The following is a 19388-nucleotide window of genomic DNA, read 5'->3' on the forward strand; positions in this document are numbered from 1 at the left end:
AAGGATTTCCATTCCTACTGCCTTCCTTGCTTAGGCCCAGACCACGACGTATCGTCCTGTTCAGCTTGTGCTTCCTTCAACCGACTAACTCTTAGACGTCGGTCGGAGTTTGCAGAGGAATTTTTGGGGGCTAGTTTTGCATATAAAATGCCGTCGGAGACTCCGACTTCACATTTGGTGAAAAAACGGAAGGACAAGGACCGACACTCGCGGCCCGTGGTTTTGGCTGAAACCACGGTAAGGCCTACCACGAGTGTCTCGGTTTCGGCCGAAACCGAGTCCTCGGAAATTCCTTCATCCGAATCCACTCAACCGACCACCGCGGCCCGGGAGGCCCCAGCTGAGTCGGCTACCGAGCTACCTACCGAAACCAGTGCCCAGGATATGTCCGACACCATACCTTTGGACATATCTACTCCTGCACGTGGGGCAGCTAGGCCCCCTGCTTCCATGTCCATTAAGGCCTTTTCTAGGGCTAAAGCTGCTAAACTTTCTAAAGCTTTGCCTCCCAAGACTACATCCTAGAGGCCTTCCTCTAGTTCTCAGATCCTCAGCCTTGCAGAGGACCTTATTTCTTTAATTAGAGGTTCACAACCTCATCCGGACAGGGCCTCTCACCCTCCACCAGACAAAAGGCCCAGGACTGAGCCTTCTGACCCACACTCTTCAGATGAGTCCTCGGATGGTTCTGAGTTGTCAGACCACCAGGAGGAGGCTTATTCGCCCTATGAGGATTCTGATGCAGAAGAATCTATCCCTTTGGCCTCCCCTCCTGAAGAGTTTTCCTTTGGTGAGACTTTACACTCCATGAGAGAGCATTTTCAATGGCAAGGTCAGGATTTCTCTGATTCTAGAAAAAGATTAAGGACCTTTTTGCATTTGCCTCAACATAGGCCCTTAGCTATACCTCCTGTTTTGAATGTAATTGATGATGTGTACAATGATGTCAGTACAGCCCCTGATACTCTCTCCCCGGCCCCTGCCAAACCTGATAGATACTACAGGGTCCCGGAATCTCATTTTCATCTGTATAAAGCCCATTCTGCAGACCCAGAAACTATTACTCTGGGCCCTAAAGGGGTTGCGGCTGCCACTGCCAAAAATTCTCTTCCTTCTGAAAGAGAGTCTAGAGCTTTAGAGAGATGGGGAAAGAAGGTATATACTTCTGCAACTCTTTCCGTCAGGGCACTAAATTGTCACTTTCATATGATACAGTACCAAGAGTATTTGTTAGATGAACTGAACAAGAAGCTTTCTTCTCCTGAGCCCCTTGACCGTAAATCCCTTCAGGATTTGGTACACAACTCACAGCAGGTTAGTAATCATTTCTTAAAATGTGGTTATGATGCATTGGAGGCTTCATTTAGGTCAGCTATGACTGGGGCAGTTATTCGTAGGCAAGCCTGGCTGAAGGAACAATCTTTGCCAGACCATGTCAAAGCTAAACTCCTGGATGCTCCAATGGAGAAACAAAATTTATTTGGCTCCTCTGCTCAGGAGGTCTTAAAGTATGAAGAAAAGGCAAAATCTGTGCAAACAGTTAAGGATTTCCTACAAGTACAACCACCGAGATTCAGCAGAAACTGGCCTACTAAGAATTGGTCCTTTCCAGACTCTGACAGAACCCAGAGAGGCAGGAACAGATGCCCCAGAGGCAGAGGCCAATCTAGGGGCTCTTACAGAGGCCGCCAGTGGCAGCCTGCCAACCAGAGAGGTGGTGCAACAGCAGCAACAACAACTACTACACCAGGACAGGCTCAATGACTTTACTCTGATTCCGCCCACCAGGGCTCAACTGGAAGCACCCTTGGGCGGAAAGCTTGCTTTATTCTCGTAAAATTGGCATTATATTACAAGGGACACATGGACACTGCAAATAATAGACAAAGGATACAGGTTCCACTTCCACACTTTGCCAAAAAGAAACGGAATGCCAAACCTACCACCAAATCAGAGGCTAGAGGCTTTCAAGCAGATCAACAACTTACTTCAAATGAAAGCTATAGAAAAAGTACCACTTTCAGAGCAAGGCCAAGGATTTTACTCCAGACTCTTCCTTGTACCAAGAAAAGAAAATCAATGGAGGCCTATTCTCGACCTGTCCGCACTGAATACTTACCTTATTGTGCCAAAATTCAAGATGCTGACCCTACAGCAACTTCTTCCCATGTTGGGCAAGGAGTCTTGGCTGGTGACTCTAGATCTCAAGGAGGCATACCTGCACGTCCCTATTCGACCAAACTGCAGAAGACACCTCAGATTTCTTGCAGGATCAGAGCATTATCAATTCTCAGCATTGCCCTTTGGCTTATCTACTGCACCCAGAGTATTCACGAAATGCCTGGCATCAGTAATTGCACACTGCAGACTTCAGGGGATTCAAATCTACCCTTATCTGGACGACTGCCTTATACAAGCGGACAACAAGGTAAATTTGATAAAAGACTTGGCCTATGCCATCCACCTACTGCAGGCATTGGGATACACAGTCAACATCCAAAAATCAAGACTGGTTCCATCCCAAAGGATAACCTTTCTGGGTGCGGATCTAGACACAACCACCCAAATGGCCTTTCTCACAGAAGAAAAATAAAAACAACTTCCGGATTACTTCATGAATCTGACAAGACAAGCTCAGCTTACTGCAAGGAAAATCCTGCAGGCCCTGGGCTACATGGCATCCTGCATAATTCTGATACCACAGGCCAGGCTGCATATGAGAAAATTACAATGGTACCTAAGGAGTGTATGGTCTCAACACAGTCACAGTTTGGAAACTTTGATACCAATCATTCCTTGCCTTCAAAAGGAATTCCTGTGGTGGGCTCAGGCCTGCCAGTCCAACAGAGGGTTGCCTTTCAACAAACCAAAAACAAAACAAACCATCACCACGGATGCTTCAGACCGAGGATGGGGAGCACACATGGAGGGCAACTGTATCCAAGGCTTATGGTCTCAAGGACAGCTACACATGCACATAAACCAAAAGGAAATGCTGGCAGTGATGCATGCAATCGAGGCTTTCAAACCCTTCCTCCATCAAGGCCACCTGTTAATAAGGACAGACAACACCACGGTCATGTGGTACATAAACAAGCAGGGAGGCACACACTCCTACCCTCTATGCCAGCTGGCTATGAATCTATGGGAGCTATGCCTGAAACTCAATATCCAACTGCAGTCCCAGTTCGTGCCAGGAAAGGAAAATGCACTGGCAGACAGCTTAAGCAGAACTACCATGGATGCACACGAATGGATGCTGCACCCAGACATTTTCCAACTCATAACAAAGGCATGGGGAATGCCGGAAATAGATCTGTTCGCCTCCCCCCTCAACCATCAACTGAGGACATTCTGCTCAAGGACATACCACCCACAAGCATGGAGGGTGGACTCTCTCTCTTTCAGCTGGAAAGCTCTAAAAGTATATGCCTTCCCACCTCTTCCTTTAATGTACAAGGTTCTACTGAAGATCAGGGAGGAACAGCCAAGAGTGATTCTGATAGCTCCAGACTGGCCAAGGCAACACTGGTATCCACTATTGAGGAGCATGTCACAGGCAAAACCATGGCCTCTCCCCCTATGGCCTCTTCTTCTGACGCAGAACAATTTCAAGATCATGCATCCCAATTTGAAAACATTGCAGCTAACTGCCTGGAAAATCCCTTAAATCCAAAACAAAATGTTTTATCACAGAGAGTGAAGGACATTATCATGGAAGCTCTTGACCTTCCACAAGGAAGACATACTCAGCTAAATGGAAAAGATTTTTCATTTGGAACACATCATAAGGCTTAGATGTGACAGTGGCAAGCATGACACATATTCTGGAATACTTAGCAGAACTGTTCCACAATGGCCTTTCCTATTCTTCCATTAAGATTCATGTCTCAGCAATCTCAGCAGAATACAATGTGGATCCACCTATCTTCTCACACCCTCTCCTCAAGCAATTTCTGAGAGGGATCAAAAATATCAAACCTCCAAGAAAACCTCCTTTACCTGCTTGGGATCTCAACTTTGTCTTGGAGAAACTAACACTTCCTCCCTTTGAACCATCAGCAACAGCGGATCTTCAGTTTCTGTCTTGGAAAACTGCATTCCTTCTGGCAATAACTTCAGCAAGAAGAGTATCTGAGTTACAAGCATTAATGGCAGTACAGCCATTTCTTATCTTCCATCAGGACAGTGTTACACTAAGAACTAATCCTACTTTTATGCCAAAGGTGGTATCTAAGGTATCCTTGAACCAAGCTATTCACTTGCCTACGTTCTTCCCAAATCCACAGAATAGGGGGGAAAAACTTCTGCACACCCTGGATATACACAGACAACTACACTACTACTTGGACAGAACTAAAAGTAGCAGAAAAACTGACCAACTATTTGTAGCACATGCTGCTGGGGTGCAAGGAAAAGCAATTTCCAAACAGACAATTTCAAAATGGATAGGAAATTGCATTTGATTTTGTTACTCCTTTCATGGAAAGACAGTTCCTGCAAACATCAGGCCTCATTCCACAAGGGCCACGGCCACCACTACAGCCTTCCTACGAGGAGTGGCTACCAAGGACATTTTAGAAGCTGCTACTTGGAGCTCCATGCATACATTTACCAAACATTACAATCTACCTTTATACTCCAGATCCAGAGCAGGTTTTGCTACTGCAGTCCTGCAGGGGATCTTAACTACACCATCTTTTTCTTAGTACCTCCTCCCCCAGATTGGCTATGGTATTCTACCCATATGTTATGACTGCAGATGCATCCTTGAAGGACATAGTACAGTTTTGTACCTACCATAAATGTAGATGTCCGATAGGTATGAATCTGCAGTCAGGTTTACCCTCCCTCCTACCCCTTTGTGGTATTCCTAGGGTGTTTACCCCTCTTTTAGCTAGCTGGGGGAATCTATTATGGTATATTTGTTTGTATATACATGTATTTATATATATATATATATATATATATATATATATATATATATATATATATATATAAAATTTTGCAAATGTTTGGAATTCTATTGCATTTATCCAAATTTAGCCTTCCTAGAGGGCACCTAGCATCTGGGGCAAGAAAAACTGAGGAAAATGGCGTCGGCTGATGCTTTTATACCCCAGACACTCTGACGTCGGGGAAGGTGCGACATCAGCCGAGGCCAGACCCAGACTTTGGAATCCAGCCGACCGAAGGGCTGCCTGAGGCAGGACAACCCATATGTTATGACTGCAGATGCATACCTATTGGACATCTACATTTATGGTAGGTACAAAACTGTACTTTCTTCCTAGTGGGTTTTCTGTAGACACTAGTATACATATTATTAAGGTCTCCTTTATCGATCTTAACATCTAAGAACTCCACTTCTACAGCAGAATATTTACAGGTAAATTTTAAGAAACCAGTAGTGCCATGCAAGTAGTTGATATACTCATTCAACAGTTCTGACGAACTGCTCGGAGATTGCCTATGTCCTTGTTTATGAGGTCCATAATAATAATAATATGCTCCATGGGTTTACAGATCAGACTTGTCAAGCTAATGGGGTAGTAATTTCCAGGGTCAGTAGTGACCCCACGTTTGTGCAAGGGGATTATAATGGCAGTTCTCCACTCTGCTGGAATAAACACTGTACGTAAGCTGAACCAATAGGGTGCTCAATGGCAAGGCTAGTTCTTACTGGAGATGATGCAGAATACAGCCTGGGATACTATCAGGTCCCATGGAAGCTGTGTTCTTTGCCTTGGATAGGGCCTTTACCACTTGATCTACAGAGATGTGAGGTGCGGGACAAGTATCGGAGATGTCAAATGGGCCTTTGGAAAGGGGAGAGGGGGGGTGAAGTTTGCACTGAACTTATTTGCTAGCAGGTTGGCTAAGTCAACAGGATCGGTGTAAGTGGTACCATTATAAACTAATTCGGAACAAACCTGGGCTTTACCATGGAGGTTAGTGATGTAACTGAAGAAGGCTTTGTGGTTATCCTTTGTTTCAGAGGCTAGTTTTGATTTATAATTGGCTTTGGAGATTTTAATTAGTGATCTAATTTGCCTGTTGAGGCTAAGGAGGGAGTTTTTACAATTGGGAATTTGTGCCTTTTTACCCTTGGACAACAGTTTCTTCCTTTTGTTTTAAAGCCTGATGATAGAGGATATCCACCACATAGGTTTGTGTTTCCTTGAGGAGCAGGTTTTAGTTCTGTTGGATATGGCTGAGTCCATGCAGTTGTACAGGTGCTTGTATACTGCATTGGTATACTGTTCAGCATAGCTGTCTGCATCCTCTGAGGGGGGGGGGGGGGGGCAGTGGTGGTGGTGTGAAAATGTAAAATAATCCTTCATATGATAATAGTTACACTTTTTTAATTCAGTTGTAGTTGTTTTTTTAACTAAAACAGGCTTAATGCTAACAGTGCTATTTAACCCTGGAGGCAAGTCTGCCTGCAGCCTTATTATCCAACTACATTCCTTGTTTTCCAAAGCATTATTGATATCCCCACCTCTAGTTTGCCTCTAGGCAAGTGTAACTATTGTCATATGAAGGATTGTTTTACATGTTAAAGTATTAATAAATGTTTGCACAACTTGTTTATGATTTTCATTAGAATGTTTTATTAGTTAACTTCTTTTATTGGCAAACTGTGATCATGTGATTTTTGATAGCTTTTTATATACAATGAAAAGTTTTTATAGTTGAATAGCACTGAGGAAGGGTTGCACCCGAAAACTTTGCAAGCAATAAATTCTCTTTTTTTGAGCGGTCTTGAAGTTAATTTTGTTGATTTTTATCCTGCTTTCCTAACTTCTGGTCAGTTACTGCACTAACTTCGTTGTGGTATAACCTGGTAAGGCAGGGGTGCTCACCGCAGCCTTGAACCAAGTTTCCACGACTGCACAGATGTTGGTATCTTCCAGTACAAAGAGAGTCTCTAGTGAGTGCATTTTCAGGTTAAGACTGCTAGCATTAAGCAGTATGACCTTCAATGTCTTTTTTGACAGATCTTTTATACTGGAAGATTTGTATTTGGGACATTGCCTACAAAAGGTGCAATGGGGGGAGGCAAGATCCTTGGCTGGAATCTGGAATGCCAGAGGTTACAAGTGGAGGCCATCTCTGGCAAAGCATAGAGGTCTGTCAGTGTCGTCATCCCAGGCAGACAGATACTGGATCCCCTTGGAATGACACCAGAAACTAAGCCAATTGTTGAAGTCAATTATTTTTTGTTGGTAGTATGGTATCATTGTTGGTGAAGGTAGGAACAATGCGGCAAGTTGTTTAGGCTCTAGTTTTAATATGAAAAATTCTAGAATTGCAAAATTTTTCATTTTTGATCAGATTGTCAATGGATCAGGCAGCAGGGCTTTTTTATTGTAATTGCTTTTCTTTGATATTCTGTCAGGTGCACAAGTTAGTAAATGGGGTTAACACTGTTTTCAGGTAGCAATATTTTGTTGTTGAAATTTTTGCACCATAGTGTCCTGTGTGTGTCATGTAGTTCTTCAGTAGCATACTAATTGTACCTCTCTTTCTGCAGTGGCACAGTAAACAAGGAAGCCATCATTACATTCAACCTGACATACTCCTCAAAAAATACCACCATAGTGTCACTGCCAGACCAGGTAAGAACATACTAAAGCTTTCACTCCGCCTTCACCAGAATGTACGACAGGCAAATACGTGACGAAATCCATGACACAAGATCAAAACTTAAAAGCAAAATCAGTGAGAGAGTCTCATTATATTCATGATGTTTGTGGACTGAACAGCAAAATAAGTGATGGCTTTCTACTTTAAATGTTGTTTTAGTAGTGTGCAGAAATTGACATTTTCCTTCATATTGAAGTTTTATGGCTAGTTAAGGGATATGGGTAAGGAAGCAGAGCAATCCGCATCATGACATGTGTGAATATAGACTAGGCTTTGAGTGTAAAGACTTTAGGTTCCAGCCTTTGAAGCCTCTAAGAATAATGCCTCCGACATTAGAACTGGTCAGCATGTTACTTTCCCAGGGTAAGGAAGCAGAGCAATCCGCATCATGACATGTGTGCATATAGACTAGGCTTTGAGTGTAAAGACTTTAGATAGATAGACTTTCCATAGATTATTTTATTCAGCAATCGCTGACCAAACAGAAACATGCAACAGCTCAGACAAAAGATCAGATACAGGTGGGTGGTGTGTAAATTTGCAGCATATGTTTTAATATGGTGCAGTTGGTTTTAAATGCTAAGAAACCTAGATTAGGGTGATTGGGTATTTTGCCCAATACAGTCCTGCTTGGCTGTATGGCCTGTGAATTTTGGAGATATTTGTTGGCAAGTGTTGGATAGTCAGCATTGTAGATGTGTGGAACACTGTGGGGTGGAGGTTTAAACTACTATTCTGATCATAAATAAGAATTCAACTGAAACACAATTGGAAGTGTATTTTGAAGTAAAGGGATTTTGAAAGTGAACTTTAAAAAAAAGAATAACACAATGCAATAATATTAAAAACAGGTACTGTTGAAACAAAAACCTGAACCAGCGAAACAGCAAAACTGAATATTTATTTCAAGCGCTTTTCGTTAGCTTAATAAGCTAACTTCTTCAGAAACAAGAAATACAAGTACATTTCCACATTCAAATATATAACATAGTGTACATCATGTGCTACCAATCAAGCGAAACCCGCCACTTTAACTAAGGTTTAAATTAAATTAAATTTAAAGGTACTGATATCCTGGAACCTCAAAACATACAAGAATCAGTGCCAACAATCGTAACACTGTTGAAATAAGAATCGAACCTGAAGTTCGCACAAAACTAATACATTCAAGTACCAGATTAATACTATAATAAGCTTATGAATATGAGTATATATATATATAAATATACAAAACATTCAGACAGCATAAAATGAACTAATATACTAAACATAATACAAGTATAATCCCTAAGTACTGCATAAAAATATATCAACAATCTAAAAAATAATAATAAAACAACTATACAAATATCTAAAAGTATAAACATATATATGTAACATTATAGTGTAAATATAGCTAAGTACTAAGTTAACGTTACAGGCTTTTTAGTTTTAATACACTGCTAATAGAACAAGTGTCATTAAGCCCTGCCGAATTATAAGCATTAAGCTTAATCTGCCATTGTAATTCAAGCTCCTCGAGCCTTAATGGTGCTGGACCCCCTCTTTTTTCAAAATTAACACGGTCAATAACTGCATATCTAAAATTATGGTCATTAAACTGTTGTCTGGCTAGAGCATTCTCTAATTTTAATTTATCAATGGCATATTGATGCTCATATATCCTTTCTCGAAGACGCCACTCCATTTTGCCCGCATAAAATGCTGGACATCTCTGGCACTTCGCTATGTAGACCACCATATTTGTATTACAATTGTACCTACCCTTAAATTTAATGTTATAATCATTAACTGTCAACGAATATACATTATCCACAAATTTACAAAATTTACAATCTTGGCATTTAAACATCCCTGTAATTTTGGGAGAGACTGATGATTGCCGTTCGAGTAGGTTTTTCAAGTTATGACCCTTCCTGTAAATAACATTAGGTTTTTCACCCATCTTGACATGGATGTTAGAGTTAGTACGAAACAGCCCCCAGTTCTTCTTAATATCTACACAAAATTGACTATGTACATTAAACGTAGTTATAAACTTAGGAATAGACTGGTCTTTACTAACATTGTCAACATCTAATCCATTCACAGAAGTATTAATAACTTCAGTAGATGTATTTCTATTATGTAGTGGGGGTAAATATATGCCATTAAGTCTTTTAGAATTAACTTCGCAAATCAAGTCGTCCAAGAGGTTAACCGGATAACCTCTATGTAAAAACATAGATTTTAAGACTTGGCATTCTTCCATGAAGTCAATGTCCTGACTGACAATACGGGCAGCTTGCACCAATTGGCCTTTAATGACCGAGTGCTTCTAGTGGTAAGGATGGCATCTTGTAAAATTTAAAAAAGAATTAGAGTATGTTCTTTTTCTAGAAATTGTAGCTACAAGACTGCCAATTGCTCCATTCTTGGATAACCAAACATCCAGAAAGGCTATGGCTTCTGTGTCAAAAATTCCAGTAAAATGCAGAAAATTTGTTGAATCATTGAATGTTTGTACAATAGTGTTACTAACATCATTGTCCCCCTTAATAAGGATGAATATATCATCCAGATAGCGGGTATAGTAAACTATCTGGTCGTTAATAATGGGATTACTGAATACATATTCAGTTTCCCAATAAGCCATTACCAGGTTGGCTATACTGGCGCCACATGGGGAGCCCATGGCCACCCCAACTCTTTGTAGGTAAAATTTATCACCAAACATGAAAAAATTAGTATATAACATAATTTCCAATAATTCATTGACTGAGGAAATCTCCCTGCCAGGGGCCCCTTTTTTCTTCAATAAAATGCTGACCCATTCAATACCCAAATCTTGTGGGATGGAAGTGTATACATCTTTAACATCCACTGTAAGGAAATTATAACCCATGTTGAATTCGAAAACATCCATATTCTGAAGAAATGACCATGAGTCCTTACAAAGTTGACTTTCCTTACTGACCTATTTTTTCAAAATAGAGTCTACAACGTTTGCACAAGAATATGTCGGGGAACCCCTGCCATCTACCAGTGGTCTTAATGGGGGGGGGGTCAGCTATATTTTTGTGTATCTTGGGAATGCCAAAGATACACGGGTATTTTGGATAAAGGGTGAACATATAGTTATAAATATTTTGTTCAATTCTCCCTTCTATAAACAAAGGATTAACTCACTCACTGAAAGGATGAACTCACTCCTTGATAGTATAGCTTATGTACAGAGCTCCAGGTCAGAGGTTAATGGTGCTTACTCTTCTATAAAAACTAACTTGGAAGAAATGTTTATAGAAGGGAGAATTAAACAAAATATTTATAACTATATGTTCACCCTTTATCCAAAATACCCGTGTATCTTTGGCATTCCCAAGATACACAAAAATATAGCTGACCCCCATTAAGACCACTGGTAGATGGCAGGGGTTTCCCGACATATTTTTGTGCAAAAGTTGTCGACTCTATTTTGCAAAAATATGTCAGTAAGGAAAGTCAAATTTGTAAGGACTCATGGTCATTTCTTCAGAATATGGATGTTTTAGAATTCAACATGGGTTATAATTTCCTTACAGTGGATGTTAAGGATTTATACACTTCCATCCCACAAGATTTGGGTATTGAATGGGTCAGCATTTTATTGAAGAAAAAAGGGGCCCCTGGCAGGGAGATTTCCTTAGTCAATGAATTATTGGAAATTATATTATATACTAATTTTTTCATGTTTGGTGATAAATTTTACCTACAAAGAGTTGGGGTGGCCATGGGCTCCCCATGTGGCGCCAGTATAGCCAACCTGGTAATGGCTTATTGGGAAACTGAATATGTATTCAGTAATCCCATTATTAACGACCAGATAGTTTACTATACCCACTATATGGATGATATATTCATCCTTATTAAGGGGGACAATGATATTAGTAACATTATTGTACAAGCATTCAATGATTCAACAAATTTTCTGCATTTTACTGGAATTTTTGGCACAGAAGCCATAGCCTTTCTGGATGTTTGGTTATCTAAGAATAGAGCAATTGGCAGTCTTGTAGCTGGATGTTCTTCATGTTTCACTGTTGCAGTCATTACATTTGGGTAATCTGCTGGCAGGTTGCCCTCAGTCAGCCTGATTAACAAAGTCTTGGGTCCTGCATCGGTTGCTGTCCCTCCTTCCATGACATCAGGTCGTCAGGGGTAAAAAACATGCATCCGACGCCATTACAGCAGTCTTTCTTGCTGTGCGATGCCCAAAGCAGAGGCAGTTCGCAAGTGCCAGTTGGCCGACTCCTGAAATTTTCGTTTTCAAGTTTCAGAACCAAAGTCTTCATCTTAAAGCTAAGTACCCCATTGGGGAAACTTTTTCTTGCTCCTTACCGATGTCAGTAAAAGTTAATAATTGCATTACTTGTGGAAAGCAAATAACTCACAAAGATTTTCATTCGTACTGTATTCCTTGCCTAGGTCCTGACCATGACGTACCTTGCTGTCGGTTTTGTGTTTTATTTAATCAGCACACTATCCATCGTCAGTACATTTTTGCCTCTAAATATTTTGGTTCTCGGTTTAATTATCCAGAAATGTCGTCGGTTAGCCATCCCACTACTGGGATTCTGAAAAAATGCAAAGATAAAGACAGAGACAGGTCACTGAGGTCCAAAACTGCCAACAAAGCTTCTCCTAAGCCAGTCGCCAGTTCGCCAAGTACTCAGTGAGGTGCTTTTGCAGCCTTTGATACCTGCTACTTCTGATTCGCAGGCCACTACTGAGACCCATTCAGAGTCCGGTATGCCGCGAGCCGCTTACCCTATCGAACCCGCGGATGTCTCTACCTTGGATGGGTCTGGAGCCGCTGTGCAGGAACCGGCTTCTGAGGGTGTATTCAGGCCTACAGACTTTCATATTAAATCGACTCCAACTTCATTACTAAGGCCTAAATCTCGATCTATGTCTAAAGGCCCCTATGCCTAAAAAACAAATGATCAAAATAGCTGAAGATCTGATTACTCTAATCAGGCGTAGTCACCCCCCAAGAGGCCTAGGGATGAGCTTGATTTATGAATCTTCTGATCAGGTTTCTATTTCTTCTGACTCTTCTAATGACCTGGATTTGTCCATACCTACTTATGAGGATTCTGATGCAGAGGATTCCATTCCCTCTGCTTCCCCTCCTGAGGATTTTTCTTTTGGGGAAACTTTACATACCTTAAGGGAGCATTTCCACTGGAAAAGTCAGGAACTTTTAATTCAAAAAAGAGGCTTGGGGATTTTCTTCTACCTCAGCATAGGTCCTTGGCTATACCTCCTGTACTAGACATTGTTGATGATGTGTTTTTGGAATCCAGTATGGCCCCTGACTCCCTGCCTCCGGCTCCTAGTAAACCTGATATATTACAGGGTTCCTGAGTCCCACAAGTTCATTTTCAACAATCCTGTTGCAGATCCAGAAACCATTTCTCAGGGGCCCAAGGGCATTACGGCTTCTACTGCTAAAAATCCTACCCCTTCTGATAGAGACTCCAGGGTATTGGATAGATGGGGTAAGAAGGTTTATACTTCTGCAGCCTTGGTAATCAGGGCTTTAAACTGCCAATTTCATATGTTAAAATATCAACAGCATATTATTGGACTGCTTAAACAGAAAATGATGTTGATTCCTGACTGTGTGGAAAATAAAGATTTACAGGATTTATTGCATTCTGCTAAACAATTTGGAAAACATACTTTGCAATGTGGTTTTGATTCTTTAGAGGCCTTTTGCAGGGCTGCTGTTACTGGGTCTGTGCTTAGAAGGCATGCTTGGCTTAAGGAACAATATTTGCCTGATCATGTTAAAGCGAAATTGTTGGATGCTCCCTTAAATCAGAACTGTCCGTTTGGCAATAAGGCTGAAGAAGTTCTAAAAAAGATGGAAGATAAAGCTAAATCTATGCAAACTGTTAAAGATTTCTTACAAGTGCAACCTCCAAGATTTAGTAGGCATGGGTCTGCTAAGAATTGGTCTTTTCCAGCTCCTTCCAGATTCTCTCAAGCCAAACCCAGACACACCAAAAGCACCAGGTTTCAGTCCCAGGGGACTCTCAGAACTAAGCAATGGGGGGCTTCCACTTCCAAATCTGGAAATAACAAGACACTGCCCTATGGTAAACAGTCTCAATAACTTCCTTTTAAAATTACCAAGCACTTACCTTTCAGCCGCCCCTTTGGAGGGAAAGATTGCTCTTCATGCAAAGAACTGGGAACTCATAACCCAGGACAAATGGGTTTTAAATATAGTGTCCAAGGGATACAGATTTCATTTCCATGCATTGCCAACACCGAAGGGTTGGCCAGACCTGCCCCCAAATCAGTGGGCAGAAGCTCAAAAACAAGTACTTTCCCCTCTTAAACACAGGGGCTATTCAGCCAGTACCAGATAAGGAAAAGGGACAATGTTTCTATTCCAGGCTTTTTCTGGTACCCAGAAAAGACAAATCATGGCGTCCAATTCTGGACCTGTCTGTTTTAAACACCTTTCTGGACATTCCAAAATTCAAGATGCTGACTCTTCACCAGTTACTTCCTATGCTAGGCAAAGATGCCTGGTTGGCAACTCTAGATTTAAAAGGAGCATACCTGCATATCCCAATCAGGGAATCTTGCAGAAGATACTTACGCTTTAAAGCAGGCTACTTGCATTATCAGTTCTCTGCACTGCCCTTTGGCTTATCTACTGCACCCATGGTATTCACAAAGTGCCTGGCCCCAGTTGTTGCATTTTGCAGGCAGAGAAATATTCAAATATATCCATACATGGACAATTGTCTAATTCAGACAGAAAACCAGGGCATACTTCTAAATCATCTGGCATTTGTAAAAAGAGTTCTAACTTGTCTGGGGTACACCATAAACTAAAAGAAATCACAACAGGTACCCTCTCAACAGATTACATTCCTGGGTGCAAGCTTGAATACAACTGCCCAGATGGCTTTCCTCACGCCAGAGAAGCAAATTCATTTGGTAACTTACTTCAAACAAGTGGTCACAAAAACCCTGCTATCTGCAAGACAAATGCTGCAAGCCTTTGGGGTTCATGGCCTCCTGCATTCTTCTAATTCCATATGCAAGACTACATATGAGAAAACTACAGTGGTACTTAAAAAGTCTATGGAGTCAACATTGTCACAGCCTGGAAACAATAATTCCTATCATACCTTGCCTACGCCTGGAATTCCTATGGTGGGCAGAGGCCTGCCATTCAGACTACCCCCTGCCGCCCAAACCCTAACTACAGATGCATCAGACTATGCATGGGGGGCTCACCTGGCAGGGAAGTGCATTCAGGGCAAATGGAACCCAAATAAAATGCACCTACATATCAATCAAAAAGAAATGTTAGCTGTTCAGAATGCTCTGACAGCCTTCAAGAACTACATTCTTCCAGGACAACTAATGGTAAAGACAGACAACACCATGGTTATGTGGTACATAAATAAGCAGGGGGGTACACATTCTTACCGCCTCTGCAGACTAGCCATGGCATTGTGGAGCACAGCCTTGAGCTACCAAGTGCACCTACAAGCTCAATTCCTGCCAGGAAAATTGAATACACTGGCAGATGGACTAAGCAGAAATCTCATGGACCCACACGAGTGGAAACTGGAACCACGGATTTTCAACATGTTGACAAGCAAATGGGGGAGCTCAGACATAGATCTATTTTCCTCCCCTCAGAACTACCAGTTGGACAAGATTTGCACAAGGACTCCCCACAAAGAAGCCTTGAAGGTGGATGCTCTGTCCTTCAGCTGGAAAAACCTATCAGTCTACGCCTTTCCCCCTCTGCCTCTGCTCTCCAAAGTTCTGCTAAAAGTCAAACAGGACAAACCAAGAATGATTTTGATTGCTCCAGACTGGCCACGCCAACACTGGTACCCACTCCTGCACAGTGTGTCACAAATATCTCCCTGGCAGCTGCCTCAGACCCCTTCCTTGCTGTCTCAGCAGGAGAACCAAATTCTGCACCCTCAGCTTCCAACATTGAACCTTGCCGCCTGGCTATTCACTTAAATTCACCCTTATCATCCATCAGCAAACCTGTGATGGATGTCATCTTGGAGGTGAGAAGGCCTAGTACTAGGAAGTCTTATGCTGACAAGTGGAAAAGAGTCTGTGCCTGGAACCAATCTTTAGGAATGAGCACAGCAGCGCCCAATTTACCTCAGATTTTGCAATACTTAACTGAGATGCTTCACAAGGGCCTGTCTTTTTCCTCTATTAAAATCCACGCTTCAGCTCACTATAACACAGAACCACCCCTCTTCTCTCATCCCCTGCTCAAGCAGTATCTCAGAGGGGCAAAGAACTAGAGACCACCCAGGAGAGCTCCTACCCCTGCCTGAGACCTTAACTTTGTTTTGGAGAAGCTCAGTCTGCCTCCTTTCGAGCCAGCTGCTACTGCAGACTTAAAATTTCTTTCTTGGAAAACAGCCTTCCTTTTAGCAATCACTTCAGCTAGAAGGATATTTGAATTACAGGCCCTTATGGCAGTGGAGCCTTTCATCATCTTTCATGCGGACAGGGTATCTCTGAGGACCAATCCATCCTTCATGCCCAAGGTGGTTTCCAGTGTGGCTCTTAATCAGTCCATTCATTTGACAACCTTCTTTCCCAGTCCACAGAACAAAGGGGAATGGATTCTGCATTCCTTGGATGTGCACAGACAACTTAGATTCTACTTGGACAGGACTAAATCTCAAAGAAAATCTGAACAATTGCTGGTAGCATTTGCTACAGGGGCAGAGGGGAAGGCTATTTCAAAACAAACCATTGCGTTAATTTCTGCTAGAAGCACCATGTAAAACCTATCCCCCAGGGGATCAGATCTCACTCCACCAGGGCTGCATCTACTTCTGCAGCCTTTCTCAGAGGTGTTCCTACCAGGGATATTCTAGAAGCTGCTACCTGGAGTTCTGTACATGCCTTCACCAAGCATTATCATTTACCTCTAAATCCAGAGCTGGCTTTGCCACTGCTGTCTTGCAGGGCCTTATAGCTGGTCCTAATGCTGTATAAACTCCCCTCCCTACCATAGCTTTGGGAATCTGCCCAAATGTAATGACTGCAACAGTGAAACATGAAGAACATAGTACAGTTGTGTATGCGTACCATAAATGTAGATGTTCGAGTGTATTCACTGTTGCAGTCCTGGTTATCCTCCCTCCAGCTCCCTAATTTTCTCTGGCTATACCTCTACATTCTTTTACTATGCTTAAAAGCCTTTTTGTTGTATTTGCTTTTGGTTGGAGGTATATTTTTGTGTTTTTAATTTTATTTGCTCCTATTAGGGGGGCACCTGACATCTGGGGCAAGAAAAACTGATGTAATGGCATCGGATGCATGTTTTATACCCCTGACATAATGGAAGAAGGGACAGTAACCAACGCAGGACCCAAGACTTTGTTAATCAGGACGACTGAGTGCAACCTGCCAGCAGATTACCCAAATGTAATGACTGCAACAGTGAATACACTCAAACATCTACATTTATGGTAAGTGTACACAACTGTACTTTCTCACTCCTCAACAGTCTGAGAGGAAAATATGCAGTGCTGACTTAGCAAGCAAATCTGATGCAAAACAAAGGGATCCTGCTGCAGCCCAACCTAACCACACTAGGGCTGACAGCTTGGATGATGATACTCTGACCCTATGCAGTCACAAATATCCAAAAAACATACTGAACATTATGAAGAAGGCTAGGAAACTGAGCACACAAAAAAGTCTGCTTAACAAAGTGGAGATTTTCCTAGTTCCAGTCCAGGGATTTTGACCCCAGAAAGGCTAGAGTGGCATTGGTTTTTGAATACCTGTTAAACCATAATAGTGCATGCTTCTGTCTTAGCCTGTCTACAACATGGAGACAACTTTTTGTTCTAGGTTTTTGGTCAAGTGATTCTGTAAGGGATCATCCACCTCAGACCACCTACAAAGCAGATTGCGCCACTGTAGGATTTCAACAATGTCGGGAAAATTAACTTTGACCCCATCTGAAACACATCAGCCTCCCTTCAGTTCTTGTCTTGGATGATGCTGCTCTTGGTGGAAGTTAGCTAAGCTAGCTGAATCTAAGGACTGTAAGCCTTGATGTGCAACGTGCCTTTCCTGGTATTCCACCAAAAGCATTCCACAAAGGTGTCTAAGGACACCAACCCTTGATGTGCAAAGCGCCTTTCCTAGCATTCCACCAAGGCAGAGTAGCACTGAACACTAAGCCCCTCTTTTATACCTAAGCTGGTTTCAGAATTTTTTCCTAACCAAACTATACAGCTATTCTGTTTTAAGCTTTAAAAGTCTGTGGAAGCAACCGTTCATTCTTTAGATGTACATACACAGCTGTCATTCTATTTACCCTAAACCATAGACGCATTTCTGATAAGTTATTTGTCTCATTTGCAAAATGGAAAGAGGGTAGACCTATCAACAAAATGGTGCTTGTTAAAATAGCTAGCACATTGTATCTGTTTTATCAGCATTATAGGATACCAGTCCCAGGCCATCAAAAGGCACATTCCACTAGAGCCTCCCTGCTACCGCAACCTTCCTTTATGGGTTCATCACCCAAGCCATCCTTGAAAAAGCTGCCTGGTTATCTTGTACACCCCTTGTCCAAACATTACAACTTGAAGCCTGTGTCCAGGGTTGGGACAGAATTTGCCTGTGCTGTCCTGCAAAGCCTTATAGCAAATTAACTAGTCATCCTCCCAAGTTTACACTGCATTTGGAATCTTCCCAAGAAGTGAGGACTGCAACAGTCAATGCTGTGATGAACATAGTACACTAGTGTTAGTAATTTAACATTAGTGTAGATATTTGAGCGGTTTCACTGTTGCAGTTCAGTCTTTCTTCCTCTGTCTGTCTTCTCCCCACCCTGTTTTTCTAGCTTTTTGTTTCTCTTGTAGCCCTTGGTCATTTGTTCACCTCTTGGGTTGGGGTGGTCCTTCTGCCATTAAGTCATACCTTCCCACTCACTACCCAACCAGGCCCCCATAACTGCTTTTGATGTCTTTCCAGAGAAACAGAATGTGGGTCTTTTGGGGGTGATCTTGGGCAGGTTGAAGATGTTCCACTGAGACCTGGCACTGTGGGATTATCCCTGGTTTTTGCCTGGGGCAAGAAAGTTCTGAATATGGCATTGGCATTGGTGATGCACCTTCTGAGCCACCAGTTTACTGAAGCATTTGCAAAAGGGCTTTAGCTGGATCACAGTTATGAGGGAAAAGCTCTGGAACATCAGCTAGCCATGGGCTACCTGCAGTGTAGGATATTCCAAGAAGAGAGGGCTGCAACTGCTGTAGAAACCATGGCCTTAAGCTTAATGCCAAAAATGTGTTGTCATTCCCTTTGGGAAAAGCTCATTTCCCACTAATTACCCCATTGATGGTAGCCCACTGAACACTGAAGGCGTTATAAGAGATCTGGGGACACAGACTGACAGCAACCTCTCCTTCGACCACCACATTGCCACTGAAAGTCCTTCTGTATGGCAGATTTCATTACCAAGGGTTTTGCATCCAGGAAGAAAGAGGTCATCATCTCTCTCTACTCTTCCCTCATTAGACGAATCATGGAGAATAATGCCCCATTTGGCATGTACATCACTAAACATGTGCAACAGCTGGAAAGGCCACAAAAGTACCTCACGAAGAGGAACCTAGGCCTTAAACACATGCCCTACATTGACAGACTCAAAAAACTCCAGCTTTTCTCTGTCTCATATT

General features: G+C 42.1%; 1 protein-coding gene across 1 annotated transcript in view; it reads left to right on the forward strand.

Annotated features, from left to right (window-relative positions):
* CTNS (cystinosin, lysosomal cystine transporter) overlaps window positions 1-19388 on the forward strand; it is a 391269-nt gene that overhangs the window by 154609 nt on the left and 217272 nt on the right. Inside the window, exon 4 of the mRNA XM_044090703.1 lies at window positions 7538-7622. Within this exon, the coding sequence (XP_043946638.1) occupies window positions 7538-7622 (85 nt within the window). The remainder of the gene's footprint in view (window positions 1-7537; window positions 7623-19388) is intronic.

This window comes from Protopterus annectens, chromosome 13.part0 (assembly GCF_019279795.1).
Source record: "Protopterus annectens isolate FY-2018-M chromosome 13.part0, PAN1.0, whole genome shotgun sequence".
Classification (NCBI taxonomy): Eukaryota; Metazoa; Chordata; order Ceratodontiformes; family Protopteridae; genus Protopterus; species Protopterus annectens.